The following is a 21490-nucleotide window of genomic DNA, read 5'->3' as shown; positions in this document are numbered from 1 at the left end:
TCTGGCGGAGTCAGGTAAGTGGATCTCTGCAGCTCCTCCAGACAACACTGGCGTTATCCTGAGACAAGCTCAGACACGGGGCAACCTCTGAGGGGCAGCCGGTTGTCTAAGGGGAACCTCGTTAGGCAAATAGACGCAAGCTTAACATAAAAAGGTCCTCGGAGAGCTGCTGTGGTGCAACCGGACGAGGTGTGAAGTGGAAATGGCGTACGATGGCAAACTCCTGCTTTATAGATTTGGTGAATTTTAGGATTTTCTCCATTTTTTAGGCACTTCTCAGTACAGGATTTCAACCAAACTAACAGAGTAACATCACCCGGTGATACTGAACACAACCATGCTAGCGGCTAACGGTTAGCATGTTGCTAACCGGAAGTAGCTCTAGGAAGCTCCTACAAACTTCTGCTTGACAGGTTTGGTGAATTTTAGGATTTTCTCCCTTTCTAGGCACTTCTCAGTACAGGATTTCAACCAAACTAACAGAGTAACATCACCCGGTGATACTGAACACAACCATGCTAGCGGCTAACCGTTAGCATGTTGCTAACCAGAAGTAGCTTTGGGAAGGTTCTATCAACTTCTGCTTAGCCAGAGTTCGTCTGCCTTTACAGACAGAGAGAGGGCTGCAGCTGTCAGTGAGTCTCCATGACAACGCTGCTAGCAAGAGGCTCCTAGGAGGTCCATTGACTTAACATGGCACCTTTTGACGGCCGCTGCGAGGGCTGTGAAGACCGTAGGAAGCTGAAATTCGCAGTGTTGCTTCCCGTTGCTATTTCTGACGGTACGGTACGCACCAAGTGGCAGGCGCCTTGCTAAATTTCTTCAGATGGCAAGTCAGACCCGATCTTCCCGCTCACTCGTTAGCACCCACGGTCAGCGGCACAGAGAGACGCTGCGGACACGCCCGTCACGTCTGCTGAGCGGACAGCCGGTGACAAAGGGCGTGCGTGGGGGGGCGACGGCGCTCAGAGAGGAACGTGACAGGACGCGGGTGTCTTTGGCAACGGCGGCGGGTTGAAGGAGTTTCTGCTCCACGTGTTTGCGTTGCTGCCGCTTGACGGTGTGCGTCGGGAAACTGGTCGTGTTTTTCCAGCCGACGCGGCGGCGGGGCTTGTTTCTCCAAAACCTGCTTCTCTGCTGACCCGCTTTGAGGACCACGTAACTCCAATGTGAAAAAAGGGGGGGGGGGGGGCTGTTTGTTCACGCATCCCTGAGGCCCACCCTACCACAAACAGGGTAGCCCTTTCAGAAAGGCCGAAAGATTAGCGGCGACACAATACGCCTCTCATAATCAACACAGACGACCTCTTATCCAATCGGGTGTCGAGCGTTAGAAGCACATGTGCTTTGTCATCTTTAAAAAAAAAAAAAAAAAAAAACGGCTCTCTTTCTCTCTCACACACTCACTGACTCATAAAAATCGCTAAAGGAATAACAGCCATTCCAGGCACAATGAGAAGTATGCGAGAAATGTCTGCGATGGGCTGGAGGTGGGCGGCAACCAGTCAGTCAGGAATGCAAAACCGGGTCTATTGCATTAATCAGTTTTGACTGGTGGCTTTCAGCTGGTGAGCCGTATCTCTGTGCTGCATCACCAGACTTAACCAAAGGCCCCCCCCCCTCCCTCCCTCTATGCCTGCAGGCCGGTTTTTAGAAAACTAGCAGGATTTTCTTGCTGACACGTCAACTTTGGGATTTAAAGTTTCGTTTCAACAGACAGTTTGAAACAACTTTCATTCTTAATAGAAATAAAAAAAAAAAAAAAAAAATGGGAGCACAGGTTGAGGTTTATTGTCTGTTCTCTCTAATTCTGACCCCACACAGGGTCAGAATTATACATACAAGTCTAAATATGTACACAGAGGCTGGTACAAGTTCCTCACCGAATGGGTAAAGCCATCTACGACAGGGTCTCTGCTCTTAAACATGGCCAACACACCTTCAAAATGTTAGCTCGCTTTATCCATCCCAGAACCAGTTCTACCCAGGTTTGGGGAATCGTTGCTTCCTTTTCTATACCTCTGGCTCGCCATCTGCCATGATGTTAGACCAAACCTCCACATGAATGCTACCAACCGCAGATGAGACGGGGACACGGCCTTGTTCTCATCATCTAAAGTGAAATATACCCATAATATTAATACTTTATTTGCCATTGCAACATATATTCCAATGAAGCGAGCGCTCTGCATCTATCCCATCCCTTAGGGAGCAGTGGGCTGCTGCTACGCGGTGTCTCCCCATAATCAGTAAATCCTGCAGAAAAGAAAAGCTTTTACACTTTGGCCATCGATGAAGAATAAAAATGAAAACATCTTTAAACAGACGCTCCAGTATCAACTGATCATGTCTGGGTCGCCTCCTGACTAAATAAACCTCTCCTATTGGCTGACATGAAGTTATTATAATAACCCAGTTAGTTCAATCAATAGGTTAATCTGAGAAACTCGGCTTCTACTGTAAATTTAGCTGCTTTTTGGCAACAAATGACCAATGATCAATGAAATCTTCCACAGCTACACTGCAAAATCGGAACTAGAAATAAGTCAAATATTCTTTAAAATCAGTGTATTTGTCCTTGATTTGAGCAGGTAAATAAGATGATTTGCCAATGGAATAAGATTTTGGCACTTAAAATAGGAACAATGCATCTCCATCTGCTTATTTTAAGTGCAGGATGTCTAATTATCTTATTTTAGGGGTAGAAATACTCATTCCGTTGGCAGATAATCTTATTTACCTGCTCAAATCAAGGATTAAAACACTAACTTTAAGAACATTTTACTTATTTTTAGATCTGTTTTTGCAGTGTAAGAGCTTCTCTAAGCAGTCTTACTTTAGCAGTGTAAATACTGTACGGTGGGACTAAATGCGCCCATGTTGGGTGCAGCTGTGACCCAACCTGAGGCCTCAAGCTGTACAAACAGGGGCCTAGCTCAAACGGTGAGCAGCTCTACCAACAGGGTGGAGGAGCTCTGTGGGTTTTTTTTTTTTTTTTTTTTTCACAGCAGCTCTCTGCAGCACCTTGCATTCTGCATTATGACAACACAGCAAAGCATGCAGGGAACGCACGCCTTATGGTAATACGCCACCCCGCCTGACTTTCCTCATATCTCCCCGCCGTGTTTGTTGTGCTTTGACAAACACGACGGACGTCCCGCGGGGCGTTACGACACAGATAGCGGGCGGAGCCGCGAAGATCACCCCGTCCCAACAACGCCGGAGTGGAAATACCGCGGTCTGCGGACGGGAAACACACGTGCTCTGCTCATTGTACACCCCTCCCACCTACGCTCTTCCATTGTTAAGATGGGAGGATGACAGTGCGGGCACAAAAAAAAAAAAAAAAGCTAACCTGACAAGCCTCATCCTGGTTTTACAACATTCAACAGAGCAGGAAGAACAAGGACTCCCAGAGCAATTTTAGCAACCTTAAAGGAGGACATATGAGGTTTTTAATGCCTTCCTTTTCACATTGAAATCATTCAGTTGTTGGTCTATCTAAAGAGGAACTGCGACGCTTTGGTCTGAATTCCTCGTTATTGTCGCGCCACAGCCGCTCTTTTACCCGTGGTTCTGGGGTCAGTCTGAGAACGACTCGTTTTGGTGCCGTCTCTTTAAATCTAAAGGTGGCCCCTCCCTCCACACTGCAAAAATGGAACTAAAATTAAGTAAATTTTTCTTGAAATGAGTGCATTTTTCTTGATTTGAGCAGGTAAATAAGACTATTTGCCAATGGGATAAGATTTTTGGCCTTAAAGTAGGGACAATTTATCTCCATCATTTTTCAAGTGCAGAATATCTAATTATCTTATTTTAGGGGTAGAACTACTAATCCCATTGGCAAATAGTCTTATTTACCAGCTCAAATCAATACAAAATTTACTAATTTCTAGAAAATGTTACTTACTTTTAGTTCCCTTTTTGCAGTGCAGGTCCCAGAGCTTTCCACTCCACCATGTTTCGGCTGTTTTTGTGGTATACTGGGGGACGTTCTAATGAATTGTGATATTTAAACTCATCTAAGTAATCCAAGCTTTGGCATCCTTGAGCTTGGACTACAAAAATCGCGACGAAAAGAATAAAAATGGCGTATTCAAGAAACCGGTAAGCCGGAAGTCCGTTACCTCGTTTAGCAGCTCCGCACCAAATACTGCGACGTAATTGTTCAAAAAACATAATAAGAGAACAGGGAAAACAGAACGGATTGTAAAATATGACCCAAAAAGAATATAAAGATGTCTACGCAGCTCCCAGAGAGACTACATTCAAATGCTTTGCTCTTCTAGAGACTCCAAGTGCGCAACAAAGTGTATTTAAAGGCTAAAAAAAGTGGATTTTCACTGCAAAAATAGAACTAAAAATAAGAACAATTTTCTTGAAATGAGAGTATTTTTCTTTGATATGAGCAGATAAATAAGATTATTTGCCAATGGAATAAGATTTTTACACTTAAAATAGAAACAATTCATCTCCATCATCTTATTTTAAGTGCAGTATATCTAATTATCTTATTTTAGGGGTCAAAATACTCATTCTATTGGCAGATAATATTATTTACCTGCTCAAATCAAGGAGAACTACATTCATATTAAGAAAATTTTACTTATTTTTAGTTCTCTTTTTGCAGTGTTGCATATGTCCCCTATAAATGACTGCAGACAGGTTTTTCTTTTCAACCTCAACTTATGATTTCAAATCATCTTGAGTCACTTTAAATGTAACTTTTGCAGCAACAAACCTTTTTGCTAACCATACGGACACACGTCACAACTCTTGTTCAACGGCATGCAAACACACACCGCAAAAAAAAATAAAAATAAAAAATGCAAGTAAGGCAAAAAAAATTTAAACGACTTAAAATTTCAAACACAAGAAGACGAGCCTCACAGGACCTGTTAGTAAATTGCCAGAAGTTGAACAAATCAGAAGTGGTTTTAGCACATAAAAAGCAGACGAAAACAGCCAACAAACAAACAACATCTGAATGTGATAGTGATGGACGAGTGAATATTCCTAACCTGCAACATGATTCCTCCATATAATATCAGCGATAGTCATTGGTGGGCCACCAGCTGGGTGTGGTTTACCTTTGTCATGGTCAGCCTTTATCATATCCATTATGGGATTCCCCAAAGAGTTCAAGTTCAAAGGATCAAACGGCCGATTCCGATCCTGGAAAATAAAAGAAAAAGAAGCAAAGAAACGTTCAGCTAGAGCCACCACAGCAAGTCACATAAAGATGAACAAAAACAGGTTCATGCTTCAGACGCTAGAGCTGATCAATATATGGAATTACAAAAGGCATGGCCACATCAACGTTTGCAATACCGCAATAAATTGGATGCAGTATTTGATACGGCATTAAAAATGGCTGCACAATATGTCACAGATACACTGTCAAAGCAATATTGGTGTGTGCAATGTTCATACACTGCAAAAACAGATCTAAAAATAAGTAAAATGTTCTTAAAGTTAGTGTATTTGTCCTTGATTTGAGCAGGTGAATAAGATTATCTGCCAACGGAATCAGTATTTTGACACCTATAATAAGATATTTAGACATCCTGCACTTGAAATAAGACGATGGAGATGAGTTGTTCCTATTTTAAGTGCAAAAATCTTATTCCACTGGCAAATCATCTTATTTACCTGCTCAAATCAAGGACAGATACACAGATTTTAAAGAATATTTTACTTATTTTAAGTTCCGTTTTTGCAGTGTATCGGCAACAACTGGTGGCTGATTTACTCCCAGAGCCACGGGAACTTCTATTTTTCATGCTAATGTAATATTTAGCCAGTAGGACAGAGTCTCACAGCAGCAGGTGTTCACGCCGGACACAATTGACCGAAACGCTAAAGGCCACAGAGTGGGACGCACAGACGGGAAAGATAGGAAAGAAAGGAAAACAGGATTACATATTCTGGTGATATCAACACCACAGGATTTTACAGTATTGTGCAGTTCTTATTTTATCCTGCAGGAATCACGCTAAAGCCTACAGAACATGGTGGGAGTATTTGAAAAATGGAAAAGAAAGAAAAACAGCCATGAAAATGTGGGTTAGTCATGATCAACATCTCCAGTATCCCCATCTACATGTTCCTGATGTCGTGCAGCCCTAAGGACGACAAACAGCTGCAGAGTAATATTTTTATAATCTATAATCTTCATTTGATTAAGTTCAACTTTGAGTTCAATTACTTCCTTCTACACTGCAAAAAAAACTAAAAATAAGTCAAATCTTCTTGAAATTGGTGCATTTATCCTTGATTTTAGCAGGTAAATAAGATAATTTGCCAATGGAATGAGATTTTTACACTTAAAATAGGAACAACTCATCTCTATCATCTTATTTCAAATGCAGTATATCTAATTATCTTATTTTAGGGGTGAAAATACTCACTCCATTGGTAGAGCATCTTATTTACCTGCTAAAATCAAGGATAAATGTTGTTAAATGAATAAATGTACTTGTTTTTAGTTACGTTTTTGCAGTGTATATATGGGATATTCGGCTAGGAAGCTCACCAGCTAGCAACACTGCAGCAGATAATCATCAAATTAAGCTTTAACCCTGGGCAAAAACGTAACGCTTGTTAATACACCCACTTAAAGCCCGCAGAGGTTTTACACGGGATAATTCAGCGGCCCGTTTCACCATCCTTCTGCTGGTTGAGCAGAACTGATGAAGAAATCAAGCAAAAGACGCACCAGCGTGCATAAAGTACACATTATAATTGTTGTTGAGATGATAAAAGGATTTAAAAATTGAGAAATGTGTTTCGTTATTAGCGGCAAAGCAGGATTTGACCCAGAAACTCCGCTGGTTCTGCAAAGCCAGCTCATGTAGCCGGATGAACTGCCGGTTTATGAAGAGTCAGAGCCGCTTTAAAGAGACGTTGACGTTTTTGCAGCGATCTCCAAGAACCTCTTTAAATAAGAGGAACTGATATTAGCAGCCCGAAATGAATCCGACGGAGAATCTGAAACTGATTCCCGACGGCACTTCAAGACATTTCCTTTTCATTTCTTCTATTTCGTCAGATTAAAACTGAAGCAAGGAAATCATAGGATTTCTTATTATGTATATTGTGCCGTTTTACTGTCTTTTAAACATGTTTTATGTCGTTAAAAGGCTCACCTGGGGGCATACATTGCAAATTAGCTAACAACAATATGAACGCCACTGTTCAGCATTTGTCTTGTCTCTAACGCTCCCCCCCCCATGGAAATAACAAAATGAAGAAAGAAAAGCTGTTTTGTAACCCAACTTGGCACCTTCGCTGTTCTATGGCAACTCCAGGCATTGGGTAAAACCTCCAGAAAATGGTAATTGGGCGATGCACTCTAAAAAACAGCCTTCTTTTTCTGCATCTCTCTCTCTCTCAACGTCTGCGCTTCAGGCGTCAAGTTGCATCAGAATTACTTAATAAAATAAGGCCGTTCAAAGCAAACACAATGAAAATGGTTACTTTTTGTACTCGGACAAGCCCTAAAATGGGTTTAAAGGTATGTTCAGAGGAGGGATTAGGTGGAAATAATGTTGCACTGCAAAAACGGAACTTAAAATAAGTAAAATGTTCTTAAAATGTGTGTATTTGTCCTTGATTTGAGCAGGTAAATAAGATGATTTCCCAATGGAATAAGATTTTTGCACTTAAAATAGGAACAACTCATCTCCATCATCTTATTTCAAATGCAGGATGTCTATTTATCTTATTTTAGTGGTCAAGATACTCATTCCATTGGCAAATCATCTTATTTACCTGCTCAAATCAAGGACAAATACACTAACTTTAAGAATATTTTACTTATTTTTAGATCCATTTTCGCGTGTGAGCGACTTGTTGAAGTACACTGCAAAAACGGAACTAGAAATAAGTAAAATATTCTTTAAAATTAGTTATTTGTCCTTGATTTGAGCACGTAAATAAGATGATTTGCCAATGGAATAAGATTTTTGCACTTAAAATAGGAACAATTCATCTCCATCATCCTATTTCAAGTGCAGGATATCTAATTATCTTATTTTAGGGGTCAAAATAATCATTCCATTGGCAGATAAGCTTATTTACCTGCTCAAATCAAGGATTAAAACGGATTTTAGATCCGTTTTTGCAGTGTGACTGAGTTTCCCCCTGCTTGTCGATGCCCCCGTCAGAGGAGCGTGAATCCTGAGGGTCTGCAGAGAAAACATCTAACCCGGGCTGGAGGGCCGCAGCCCCGGCAGCTGTGTCCTGTGTCCGCTCCACGGGCCGGGGGCCACATTGTTTGGACACCGCAGCCATTGTTGCCCCATTTGGCTGAGCACTCAAAAGCGTTACCCCCCCCACCCCCCACCCACCCAACTCAGGACCCGATAGCCCCGCCGCCGCACAGATAAAAATCTGCCCACTTGGTACAAACTGTAAACACTTAAAACGCTGAGCTGTTCGTTTTCCTTCCCCCTCCTGTTGGACAAACACGACGACGGGCTGCCGGAGGTGGCGTTTACGAGCTCAGACTCAGCGTTTGAACGCATCACATTTACTGCGCCGTGGAATGCAGGTCGAGCCGTTTTCAGCCGCGGATCAGCGCACTTTTTCCTCATGGCACGCGGATACGCAAAGGGGAATTTAGTGTGGACAAAAGGACTAAGATGAGGAAAAATCATGCAAAGAAGAAGAAAAAAAAAAAAGGGTTAATTTGCTGTTTTGAGAAAAACTAAATGGCTCCAGAGTAATCAAAGGTGTCAGATGTGAATAAATTGGGTGTTATTGATACAGGAAAATAAACAGGTTGGTGCGCTCATTCATAATGCTCCAATTTATCAGCTCACGCCTGAAGTCGGCCAACTTTCCCCAGATCTAAAGGTGAATTACTGAAAACTGAGTTCATTAAATGCATCACAGATGATGAAAAATTACCTTTTGTTTTCCAGTTAAAAAGGCGCATCTAAACAAATATGAAAAGGAAGAAAAAAAAAACACCCAGAAAGTCCTATTTTTTCAATCAATATTTGAGTGAATTCAATCAAAAACTCATATTCTATAGATTCATTAGAAGATTACTTTTGTTAATTATGAGGATGATCGGTTACAGCTAACGACAACACACAAAATTCAGTTTCTCAGAAAATTAGAATAAATAAGAACAAATATTTTATTTTATCGGCGTGTTATGGCTATCAAAGGTTAGGAACGTATACTTTATGGCAGGGATCACCAACCTTTTTGAAACAGCTACTTCATCGGTACTGTGTCATACGAAGACTTACCTGTACTGACCATTGAACTACAAGAGTCCAAGCTCACCCTTTAAGTAATATAAACATGTCTTTAATGCTTTTGTCCATGTTAAATCTATGTAAATAAAAATAGGATTAAAAAGAAAGAATAAAATAGCACTTTAAATGCAGCTCACTGGAAAGTAGTGTTATTTTGTCAGTTGTCAGAACAGGCTTCAGGGCACCACATGTGGTCCTGGGGGGGGGGGGGGCTACCCATGTTGGTGACCCCTGCTTTAATGTATAATTATGTATAATAATGTATAATTACGTCGCTTATTGATATTGGGCAGTCATCTGTGCAGCTCTAGTTATAATTTTTAGCTTTTTGTTTATAATGAGCCTACCCCTATATAAAAGCTACAGTTTGTTAACTTATTAATAAGCTGTGTGCATATAGTCTTAATTGTTGTTTTGCCTTTTTTTAATAAGAAGAATTTGGGAAAAAAATGTAAACATCTTGTGTATTTTCCTGATTGGGTCGATTGATATTTTAAAATCAAGATAAAAAAATCACAGACTAAAGTATCTGAATTATAATGGCTGTATGGGAACAGGGCTGTGTGTCGATATTTGAGCGTTCTGCTTAGATTCAGCTTTGTGGCACAGATCTAAATTTTGATGACGATCCACAAACTTTAAACCGGCTTGGCTGAACAAAACAAAAACAAAGGAACTCCTGCTTCAGAACGGACACCTTCACACCCGAATGAAACCGGCCCGTCCCTACGCGGACAAGCCGAACGTCTTCTGCAGTAAAAAGTTTCACGGGCGGATTAGAAAAAAAGCCTGAGCTATCCGGTGACGAGGTCAAGAAGTATGTCGGCATTCAACGCGATTCATTTTGAATCGGAGAGAAACGGCGGCGCCAACATCCTGGTGAGGAGTGTGTTCGGTGACCGGGATGCAGAGTTGGTTGGAATAAGGAGCACGCCCTCCAAATTCTTGTCACGACAAGACAATCACCCTGAACGCGAATCCAAAACTGGTTTTGAAACGTCTTAAAAAAAAAAAAAAAAAAAAGAAGGAGGCAAACATCAAAGCCCTGACTGCGACGCTGCTGAAAAGGTGTGGGCTGTGCAGGAAAGGCCGCGTCTCTGCCAGGAAGACATCTGGTTTAAACAAACTCTTTGAATCCGAAACGGTCAAATTCAGAGCCAGGATTACGACACGAGAATCCTGATGGCAAAAATAAAAAAATAAAAAAGTGCTTCGGATGTGCAAGAGAAGGACAACAACCTGGAAGAAATCTTCTCACCAGGACTTGTAGATGTAAGGCAGAGGGTAAAGCGTATATGAGCCTTGCTGGTTTATACCTTTAAACTGCTCGGAGCATTTTTTTGCACGACCACAAGGAATTTTTTTTTTACCCAGGAGGCTAATTCTGTTCACCTGTGATCAGAACAGCCACGCGATGATTCCCATCAGCATCATCTGAGCTCCTGAGCAGCTCCACCTTACGTTGAATTCCCTGCATTCCTCTGGCTCTGACGAGGCAGCAGGCGGCTATTAAAAGTTATCTATCTATTAGCGCGTAGGAGCGCACGTGGCGCGGCGTTTCTACACGGGGGAGATTTGGAGGATGAAAACTAGCAGCAGCGATTGCGCACTGCAAAAACAGAACTTAAAATAAGTAAAATATTCTTTAAAATTAGTGCATTTGTCCTCGATTTGAGCAGGTAAATAAGATGATTTGCCAGTGGAATAATCTTATTCACCTGCTCAAATCAAGGACAAATACACTAACTTTAAGAACATCTTACTAATTTTTAGATACGTTTTTGCGGTGCGATAGGTCCGCGTGTCCTTACACTGCAACAATCAATCTAAAAATAAGTAAAATGTTCTTAAAGTTAGTGTATTTGTCCTTGATTTGAGCAGGTAAATAAGATTATCTGCCAATGGAATGAGTATTTTGACCCCTAAAATAAGATAATTAGACATGCTGCACTTGAAATAAGATGATGGAGATGAGTTGTTCCTATTTTAAGTGCAAAAATCTTATTCCATTGGCAAAAAGTCCTATTTAATTGCTCAAATCAAGGACACATACACTGATTTTAACAACATTTTACTTATTTCTAGTTCTGTTTTTGCAGTGTACAGTAAACGCGTTAGCGGCAGCCTCACTCTGCGTGGCCCTGCCCCTTTATTTTAGTGAATCAGCTGCACTCTGCACAGCCACCGGTTTAAACTACTTAGTCAATTTTAGCCCCGTCCCTTTTAGTGCTGGTGTTTCATCTGGGTAAAGCTGAGGCACCGGAGGTCCTCTTTGCCGTTCGCCTTTGAGCACACGGACGTCTGCACTGCAAAAACGCAACTAAAAATAAGTAAAATATTCTTAAAATTAGTGTATCTGTCCTTGATTTGAGCGGGTAAATAAGATGATCTGCCAATGGAATAAGATTTTTGCACATAAAATAGGAACAATTCATCTCCATCATCTTATTTCAAGTTCAAGATGTCTAATTATCTTATTTTAGGGGCCAAAATACTCATAATCCTATTTACCTGCTCAAATCTAGGACAAAAAAAAACTAATTTTAAGAACATTTTACTTATTTTTAGATCCGTTTTTGCAGTGTGGCCCACGTGACCCTCGACTCCTGGAGAAAAGCCGAGCTGCGATGCGGCTGACGCTTACAACAGAGCAACAACTCTGGTTTTTAAAATATCTAGTCTTAATCCTCTCCCTTTGATCAAACAACTACTTTGTTTTTATGGAAGCCAGTGTTGGTGGCTGGGAGTGGGAGTGGGAGTGGGAGTGGGGGGTTCTTTTGGGGCTGACTTTATGCCTGTTTGTCAGTCAGCTAAACATAGATCCCACTCGTGACCAGCCATACGCTATCAGGGCTCATGTTTATCCCTTGCTCCCTCAGACGAGCCAGCGAGGCTTCCTAAAATAAACCCGGACAACTAAAAGCCTTTTCTGAGAGTCCGTCTTGTGAATAAACACAGTGTGGGTCTGAAGTGCACGCTGGATTATTCGGGTAAGGACGTCACAAATGCAGCTCTCCGTTCGCAGCACTCGTCCTGTCCCAGTGAGGCATTATTTCCTCGTTTATTTCAGAAAACACAATTTATAAACCATTAACACGTTCTACGCCTGTACGCTCACAAAGCCTTCTCCCACCATGCTGTCTATGACGGCTTCTGCATTGCTCCAAATACAATGCTGAGCGTTAACAAAAACTTAAATGTAGACCGCAAAAGCTTTATACACTGCAAAAACGGATCTAGAAATAAGTAAAATGGTCTTAAAATTTGTGTTTTTGTCCTAGATCTGAGCAGGTAAATAAGATTATCCTAAAATAAAATAATTAGATATAATGCACTTGAAATAGGATGATGGAGATGAATTCTTCCTATTTTAAGTGCAAAAATCTTATTCTATTGGCAGATCATCTTATTTACCTGCTCAGATCAAGGAAAAATACACTTATTTTAAGAACATTTTACTTATTTTTAGTTCCGTTTTTGCAGTGCAGGAGGCAGAGCTGTAGGTAGCAGAGACGAATATGTTTAGGCTCTCTTTGGGAGTGACGAGGATGGAGAGGATCGGGAAGGAGTCCGTCAGAGGGACATGTTAGATGTTCTGGAGATAAAGCCTGGGAGGCCAGACTGAGGGGGTCCATCAGTTTAAAGGCAAACTATTGGTTCTGCACTCCAGTGATCTGGTCTCTAAGGGATCACTGCAAAAACGGAACTAAATATAAGTAAGAAGTTTCTTTTTGATTTGAGCAGGCGAATAAGATGATCTGCCAATGGAATGAGTGTTTTTACCCCTAAGAACTAATCGTCTCCGCCATCTTATTTCAAGTGCAAAAATCACATTCCATTTGCAGATAATCTTATTAAGCTGCTGAAATCAAGGACAAATACACTAATTTCAAGAAAATTATACTTATTTTTAGTTCCGTCTTTGCAGTGAAGAGCCGCTAAAAAAAAAAAACGAAAAAAGAAGCTATTCCTGAAAGAAGCCAAGCGCAGCTGGAACGTATGCAAAAGAGGCTCTACAAAGTATTGGCTTTGGGGGGGATGAAGAGTTTATACATGCTGAATTTTGCTGTCTTTTGTCCTATTTGTTGTTGCGTCAAAATACAATAAAAAAGAGCATCTGTTCTGAAAATGAAATGGTGCAACTCTCAAACCATCCACTTTAATTCCAGGTTATTAGGCGACAAAACATGAGAAATGGCAATAGGGGTGAATACTTTTTACAAGGCACAGTAAAGATGGAAACACTGTAGAAAAAAACCTGCGGGAGGCTGTGAAAGACCAATGCTGTGTTCACGCAGCTTTTTGAGCATCGAAAAGACGTCAGGAAAACTGTTATTCTATTGAACTTTTTATTGACCTTTTAAGTTCAATAGAATAACAGTTTTCCTTCCTTTTGCATTCTAGCCAATCATGTAGGTTCATTTTACAGTCATTACATCCTCCTAACCAATCACAACGCAGACCCAGAAATGCTGTGTCACCAAGCTCCGCCCCCTTCAAAGAGGTCAGAGAGCACGCCTTCTTTTTTTCTTTTTTAAAAACTTGCAGTTTTGGTAAAAAGTTGGTTGAATTCAGTGTTTGTGTGTTCTGTATCTAAAAATAGGTCGCTAAGCAACAGCATAAAATGGCCAGGGCTGCACTTAAAACATATGTTTTGAATTTGTAGATCATTATCGATATCGATCCAATATGATTTTCATTTTATCGATATGCTTTTCTTCTATATCGTCCAGCCCTAAGCTGTGCCATTTATGCTCAACCAGCCCAGTCTGACAACCTGCTGACCGGCACCGGTGCCCTCATCTCCAGCCAGGACGACTACAGGCGCCCCATTTCAGCTGAAGAGCGTCTGTCCATCTGTCTCAGGTTAGTGGAGACAGATGGACAGACAGGAGGTCAGGAGGCCTAATGTCAACATGCATCAGTGATAAGAAGTAAAAAAAAATGTCTGGCGGAAAACCCGGCACTAAGTCGCATCGATTGGTTGATGCTCCACGTACACCTGCAGAAATTCTGATTTTCCAACTCTAGCGGCGGCAGCTCTAGAGGCGCCTAAAGCTAGACGTCTCAAAGCCCCTTGAGGCGCGTCCACCACAGTCTTTGCATGTAAACCCGACGCCCTTGATGCTTAAAAAGCGTTTAGTCTGAACGCGGCATTAAGCAGGAGAGCAGCCGTTAACATTCAGCCAGAGCCGCAATGGGATGGTTCACGTATCACAACGGCCAAGACAGCCTGAACTCAAGAATCTGTTGCATATTTGAACATTTTACAGATGCTCTCCATCCAATATGAGAGTTTGAGCAAAAATTTCATCCTCCAGATGTGCAAAGCTGGTTGACAGACACCCCAGAAGGACTTGCAGCTGTAACAGCGGCGAAAGGGGGTCCGAATGCAAATACACGCCACACTTTTCAGATTTTTTTGCAAACCGCGTTGTCGTTCACTTCGGTTTCACAAATGCCTGCTGATTTGTGTTGATCTGCCACATTAAAGCCAAATAAAAGATGATTGAAGTGAGGGGCTGTGATGTGAAAAGGTTCGAGGCGAATTGAGACTTTAACAGGGCATCACATGCAGGTCACATGACTAGTTTCATTCATTCAGCAATATAAATGAATACTGAAGCTGCATGATGCAAGACAAACATTCTTGTGCTCATAAATATTGTTATGAAAGTATTACTTGGGATGATTTTTGTCATCTTGACTCAAAATCGGGTATCTGCCACAGTGGGTGGCCCCCAGATACTCATAAACTGCTCGCTTACAGATTTTCTTCGGCAATTGATTTTTTTGGTTGTATTTAACTTTCTTTGGGTCGTCAAACCTATTTAACGTCAGACAAAGATAACATGCAGAACAAACGGCAGTTTTTAGATGATGATTTTACCCAATTAGGGGATTTTAGCCAAGTGGCCCTGTGTGATAAACTAATCCCCCCCTCTAAACCTAATAACTGGTTGTGCCAACCTTGGCGGCGACAGCTGGCATCAGTTTTGGGACATTCGTCTGTATAGTATCGCTTTAATTCAACCAAAAGGGAGAATTTATGTGCTAGAAAGGACCGTTTCTGATCATGTCACAGCCTCTCAATCACATTTAAGTCCAGACTTTGACTAGGACATTACAAAAACTTAATTTTATATTTTTATTTAGTTCTTTCAGGGATTGAAGGGTGGACAAGCTGGTGTGCTTTGAATCGTTGCCCTGCTGTATAACTCAAGTGCGCTTTAGCTTCCTGTATGTCCAGCCGGGCATCGTCCTTCACGAGTTCTCCTACTGCTCTCTAATCTGCATTGTTTGTTGCTGTTTCAACTTTTAGCTTTTTGTTCTCTCTCTTTTCTCTCCTTGTAGAAGGTACACCTGGTCTGGTGTTCTGTTAGCTGTGACATCATCCAGGGGAGGCAGATCATCCTCTATTACCATCTAACATAGAAAGTACTCCTGGGTCAATGTGAGCTTCTGTGCTTTCTGTGTCTCTGCTCTGTCTTCTCTAAGCCCCAGTGGGTCGAGGCAGATGAGCGTTCACACTGAGCCTGGTTCTGGTTCTGCTGGAGGTTCTCCTCCCTGTTAAAGGGGAGTTTTCCTCTCCACTGTCGCTTCATGCATGCTCAGTATGAGGGATTGCTGCAAAGCCATCAACAATGCAGACGACTGTCCACTGTGGCTCTACGCTCTTTCAGGAGGAGTGAATGCTGCTTGGGGAGACTTGATGCAACCTGCTGGGTTTCCTTAGAGAGGAAACTTTCTGACCAACCTGTATAATCTGACTGAATTTGACTTTGGAAAGAGTCTTGAGATGACACGTGGTGGTAGTTCTTCCTTTTAAGGCCAAAACCCGGGTTCACCTGACTACTACCAGGCAAACCCTCTCCAGACGGACACATCTTGGTGGCTTGGTCTCTGGTCTGTTTCTATTTTTTCATAGGTTGGGCCAGAGGTGGGTAGAGTAGCCAAAAACTGTAGTAACTAGCACTACTTCTCCATATTTTCGTAACAAGGCAAGTCAAGTACTGAGTAACTAATCGTAACAGCTGGCTTAAAAATGAGCGGCGAGGTAAAAATATTAAGTTGCGTATGAATTCTTGTATTTTATAAGAAAATAATGCAGGCAGAAGAAATACTTTTCTAAGCCATGTTTGGCAATATAAAACTTACAAAACCAAAATCCACAGCTGTTTATGTATATACTCTGTGTTAGGACAGAGCAAAGTCCGTCAAACGGCCACATCTACTGTTTACTGCGTGTTCATCTCGCCTCCAGATGAGCTCAGCAGAAATGAAACCTTAAAACAACAAAGCTTGTGTACAAACAGGAAGTCTCACTCTAACTTAAACTGTAGGTGTGTCTCTCTGGTGCAATTTTGGTTAAAACAGGTCTATTCAATGATTTTTTTAAACTAAATAATCCTTTATTTATTCAGGTTAGTCCCTTTACAAGAGGGACCTGTTTAAACTCATAAAATCACAACAATTTACTGACAGCGGGAAGAGGAGCCATATTTGTCAATAATATTAAAAATACAGTGCATTAAAACTACTCCTGAAAGTGAATTTTGTAAAAAAAAAAAAAAAAGTTACTCAAGCAAATGTAGCTGAGTAAATATAATCTTAGTTTCCACCCACCTCTGGATTGGAGTATGTTGTGTTACTTTTTCTGATCTTTTAGTCTATACTTCCTGTTGTCAGATAAGTTTTTTAAAATAGAGATTTATTGATTCTACGGCTCTGGGAGTAAACTCAGAAAAGTGTGATTTATCACAATTAAATAAAGTTTTTTTTCCTTCTTTTTTCCCCTTCACTAAAAGACATCAGCATTTGATAATTGCACCTGAACCCCAATATTGAGATTTGTTTAAGCCAAGGTTGTCCAAACTTTTCATCACACGGGCCAAAATTGTCACGTCAAAAGTCCTTGAGGGCCAAAAATGGAAATAAAAACAAAGAAACAAACTAAAATACCATATATATATATATATATATATATATATATATATATATATATATATATATATATATATATATATATATATATATATATATATATATATATATATGGTATTTTAGTTTGTTGCACTATTTAAATTAAACAAATGAGATTACCTGATTTAATTATTTATTTATTTATTTATTTTTGGACTATTCTCTCCAACAGGAAGAGGACTTGAGTGAGTCTTTCTCTGACAACAGTTACTGTTACTCCAGCCAATTAAAAAAAAGAAAGAATTAAAAGTCCATTTTGGCGCATTAAAGTCTGCATTTGACTAAAGCTCGTTGAGCAAATATTCTATTTATACTATGAAGTTAAAGATACTTTGTGTAGTACCTAACATTTTCAATTGTAAGCAAGTTTTGCCCTAATTAAAAATAAATAGTCTCCATCTGCATTACTCGCATGTGCTGGTGCGGCAAAATAATTGTTGAATTGCAGTTTTTAGCGCATAAAAATCAGTCCAGGGGCCGTAAATGGCCCCCGGGGGCCACACTTAGTTTGGACACCCCTGGTTTAAGCATTTTGACGCATTTGAGTGCCAAAGTAAAGCACAACAAGGAAACGTGTGCGGTGTCTAACACTTCTGATAACCCTGTACAGAAACGACCTGATTTATTGGTGCAGTGGTGCGTTTTTTTTTTCAGACCCACGGGGGAAGCTGTAAGCCGTGGGGGGGAGAAACTCGGGTGGTTACCTGCTGGAAAGGCAGCACGTTGTTGCCGTTGTCCGTCCTGAACGCAGCCTCCTCCATCATCCAGGACTTGGCAGCGACGGGGCCGCCGGGTCTTGGGAACTTGGGGGGCGCTATGACGTTGCTGGTGTAGGGCTTCTTCAGCGGGGAGATGGGGTTCAGGGGCGACGGCACGCCGACGCCCACGCCCACGGCGGCGCGGCGCGGGTCCCTGCCCGGCTGCAGCCCGCTCCAGGGGCTGGACGCGCTGCTCCAAGCCGCGTTGTGCTGGTTGTTCCAGGCGGAGGAGGAGGAGGACGCCGGGGAAGACGAAGAGGAGCCCTTGCTGTTGTTCATGATGGTCTGGTACGCGTTTCTCTGCGGGAACGCGCCGCCTTGGCTCGGGCTCACCGGGGATCTCCTCTGCTGCGTCTGCGTCTGCGCCGGCTGCTGCTGCGTGGACTGCGGGGAGAAGTTGCCCCCGAACACCGGGTTGACGTGGGGGAAGTTCTGGAAAAGCATCGTCCCGTCCACCGACGGTATTCCCTGGAAAAAGCTGTCCTCCACGGCGTTCGTGCCTCCCGTGGACCAAGCGGTGCCGAACGTGGAGTTCGGGGAGCCGAGCGGTCCGCCGGTCTCCTGCAGCGGGTGGTGGAAGCCCAGGCCGGGCAGGATCGGCGACTCCATCGGGACTAATCTGTCCCTGCTGCCGCTGCCGCTCAGCGCGGAAGCCGCCTGGCTGCTGCCGGTCGACGGGCTCTCCGACTCGGACGAAGACGACGTGGGATCCGATGACGGGGTCGGCGTGGAGGGAGGAGGGTCTACTTGTGTCGGATCCTGCTGCTGATGAGGCTGGGCTTTGTTTTTGTCCATCAGTAAATCATCCTGCATGGTTTGCTGAGCTGCGACACATGGAAACAAACACCTTTTGAGTCAAAAATAATAATAATAATAATATAAATGTTTCTATTTCTGAGGAGGAGAGCGTAGAGAGGACTCCTACGGCAGCCGATGAGGAATAAAACATTAAAGGGAATGCCTCCGGATCACCAAAAATAAATATTAAAAATAAAAATCACCCCAAAAAACACTTCCACGGAGAGAGAGATATAAAAAGTGAACGTTAAATCCCCACTGTGAATATGGCACCGGATCTCGCCACGTCTCGTTTTCCCTTCCACGCAGGAACTCCAGAGCTGCAATGTGAAACTGACTGTGAGCTCTTCTCGCCTAAGGACCGCCCCCCCCTCCTCCTCCCCGACATTCATTTGCATACGTCAGTAAATACAGCTGTCCTTCAGCAAGGTGAAAAGACACCTTGACAGTTCAGGCTTGTTTTTAAACGACTTCCTAAAACAATAATAATTAAAAATAAAAAAGGAAATACAACAGAAACAAAAAATAAAACTATACGAAAACAATGTTTTTTTCTCTCGTCCTTTCTAACTGCAGTGCTAAACGAAAAGAAATTATACTGCACGGTTATAAATGATTCACAAACATATATTACTTAAATCGGGTGTTTAAAAACCACGGCAGCAACATTTCCAATTGAATAAACCCAACATGTTTCTCAACGTACTTGATGTACACATTTTAAATTTCAATTTAAAATCTCAACACTTCTAAATGTATAAAGCCCTATATGTAACAGTAAACAAAACACCTACAGTAAGACTGTATGCCCTAATTTTACCCATTCTAAGCCAAAAAAAGCAACAATAACTAGTGCAAAAACAAGCGTTGTCTTGACACTTGCATAAGCCTCTGTTTAGAAATGTTTTTGTTAAATATATAACAAGTGAATTCAATATATATATATATATATATATATATATATATATATATATATATATATATATATATATATATATATATATATAGCATGCGCCGTACTGTAGCCTCTGAATAACAACAGTTTGAATATTAATAATAATGCTGTAAGGCTGACACGTCACAGACCTGTCATTAAGCGTAATAACCACAGATATGAGTCGGACTTTAAATGACGCCCCACCGGTTATAATCCGTGTTTTCTCCTCCAGCACCAACGCTTCCAAGGTCATGAAAGCACCGTGATCAGCAGCCCACGGTGGCCGCAGCCCACCGAACCCCCCCACGCCACACACTTTTGACCACGAACCCGACCTTTGCTTTTTTTTTTTGTTGTTGTTTGTTTGTTTTTTTGACGCGTTGGCCGAGATATCCTGGTGTTGCCACGAAAATCGCCTCTGCAATCCATATGTGTGCCGCCGCACACGGCGGAACGACGTGCGCACACCGTGGGGTCGCGCCTCGGCTCGAAGTGAAGCTGGATTTACCTTTTTATCGTTCACCTCTCTCAGACTGTGAACGGAGACGTTTCTGTTTTTGCCTCGCCTCGGTTGGGATGTGACAAACGAGCTATACGCTGGTGCCGAGGTAGTCAGCAGTTGCCTCAACAGCTGATTGACTGCGGCGCATGGGTGATGCCGAAAGGGCTTGTGGGAGTTGGAGTAGCTCGTCACTGAGCACGACACAGGCAAACGAAGCCTTAGCTGCTATAAATCGGTCTAACAGCTGTTCGGCCCTATATTCGCCATTGCTCCCATCATACCACATACTCCATCAAAAACAATTTACATTGAGCAATGTTTTTGTTTTGTTTTTTGTTTTTTGCCATGATTTCTGTCTTTTCGCATATTGCGTTTTTTTTAATAAATAAAAGCAAAATTTACAAGGGCAAACATAATTCTAATAAGCTTTCAAGGTTAAGATACCCATGTCTACTTTTTGCCAAAAATAAATATGTGTGTGCTTGTATTCGACTATAATTTTTGCTATTTCATCAAGGAGGAAAATACAAATAAATGATTATCTATTATATTTATGCGTGAACTAACAGTAAAGTAAATTTTGTTGTTTTAGTTTAGTTTTACATGCTACAATTAAAATAATTCCCGCTAGGGCTAGACAATATAGAAACATAAGCACATTAATAAAACAGAAATTATATTGATCGATATTGATAATTTTCAACAAATTTAAAACATAGATTTTAAATGCATCCCCGACCATTTTATGCTGTTTCTTAGTGAAATGTTTTAGATATGGAACACACAAACACTGAATTCAAACTCAACCAATTATTCAACCAACTTTTTACCAAAACTGCAAGTTAAAAAAAAAGAAAGAAAAAAAGAACACGTGCTCTCTGAACCCTTTCAAGAGGCCGGAGCTAGGTTCCTGGGTCTGCGTTGTGATTGGGTGGGTAATGACATAATATTAATTATTAGGAAGGAAAACTGTTATTCTATTGAACTTTTTACTAACCCTTTTTTCTATCATCGATATATGTCTATCGATTGATATACGATGTATATTGATATTGAATTATCGCCCAGCCCTAATTCCCGCTTTTAAAAAAAACTTTTAATTTAATTTTATCAGATATATAATATGACCCTGACAAATGTGTCAGTACTACAGGAATGCACTTACTTACTGTCATATATTAAGAGTCCAGTAATCCAAACAGAGATCAGAACCGAAATCAATAGAAACAGGGGTAATATT

General features: G+C 41.5%; 1 protein-coding gene across 1 annotated transcript in view; it reads right to left on the bottom strand.

The window, feature by feature from the left end:
* The window catches only part of cpeb3 (cytoplasmic polyadenylation element binding protein 3), a 55446-nt gene extending 34801 nt beyond the window's left edge, over positions 1–20645 (bottom strand). The window contains exons 1-3 of the mRNA XM_036125936.1: positions 20257–20645; positions 17970–18837; positions 5091–5182 (exon numbers count right to left, since the gene is read on the bottom strand). Coding sequence (XP_035981829.1) covers positions 5091–5182; positions 17970–18826 — 949 coding nt within the window. The 5' untranslated portion in view covers positions 18827–18837; positions 20257–20645. The remainder of the gene's footprint in view (positions 1–5090; positions 5183–17969; positions 18838–20256) is intronic.
* Positions 20646–21490: the final 845 nt, after the last annotated feature.

Source organism: Fundulus heteroclitus, chromosome 22 (genome assembly GCF_011125445.2).
Source record: "Fundulus heteroclitus isolate FHET01 chromosome 22, MU-UCD_Fhet_4.1, whole genome shotgun sequence".
In the NCBI taxonomy this organism is placed as follows: Eukaryota; Metazoa; Chordata; class Actinopteri; order Cyprinodontiformes; family Fundulidae; genus Fundulus; species Fundulus heteroclitus.
This window is presented reverse-complemented; position numbering and strand designations above follow the sequence as displayed.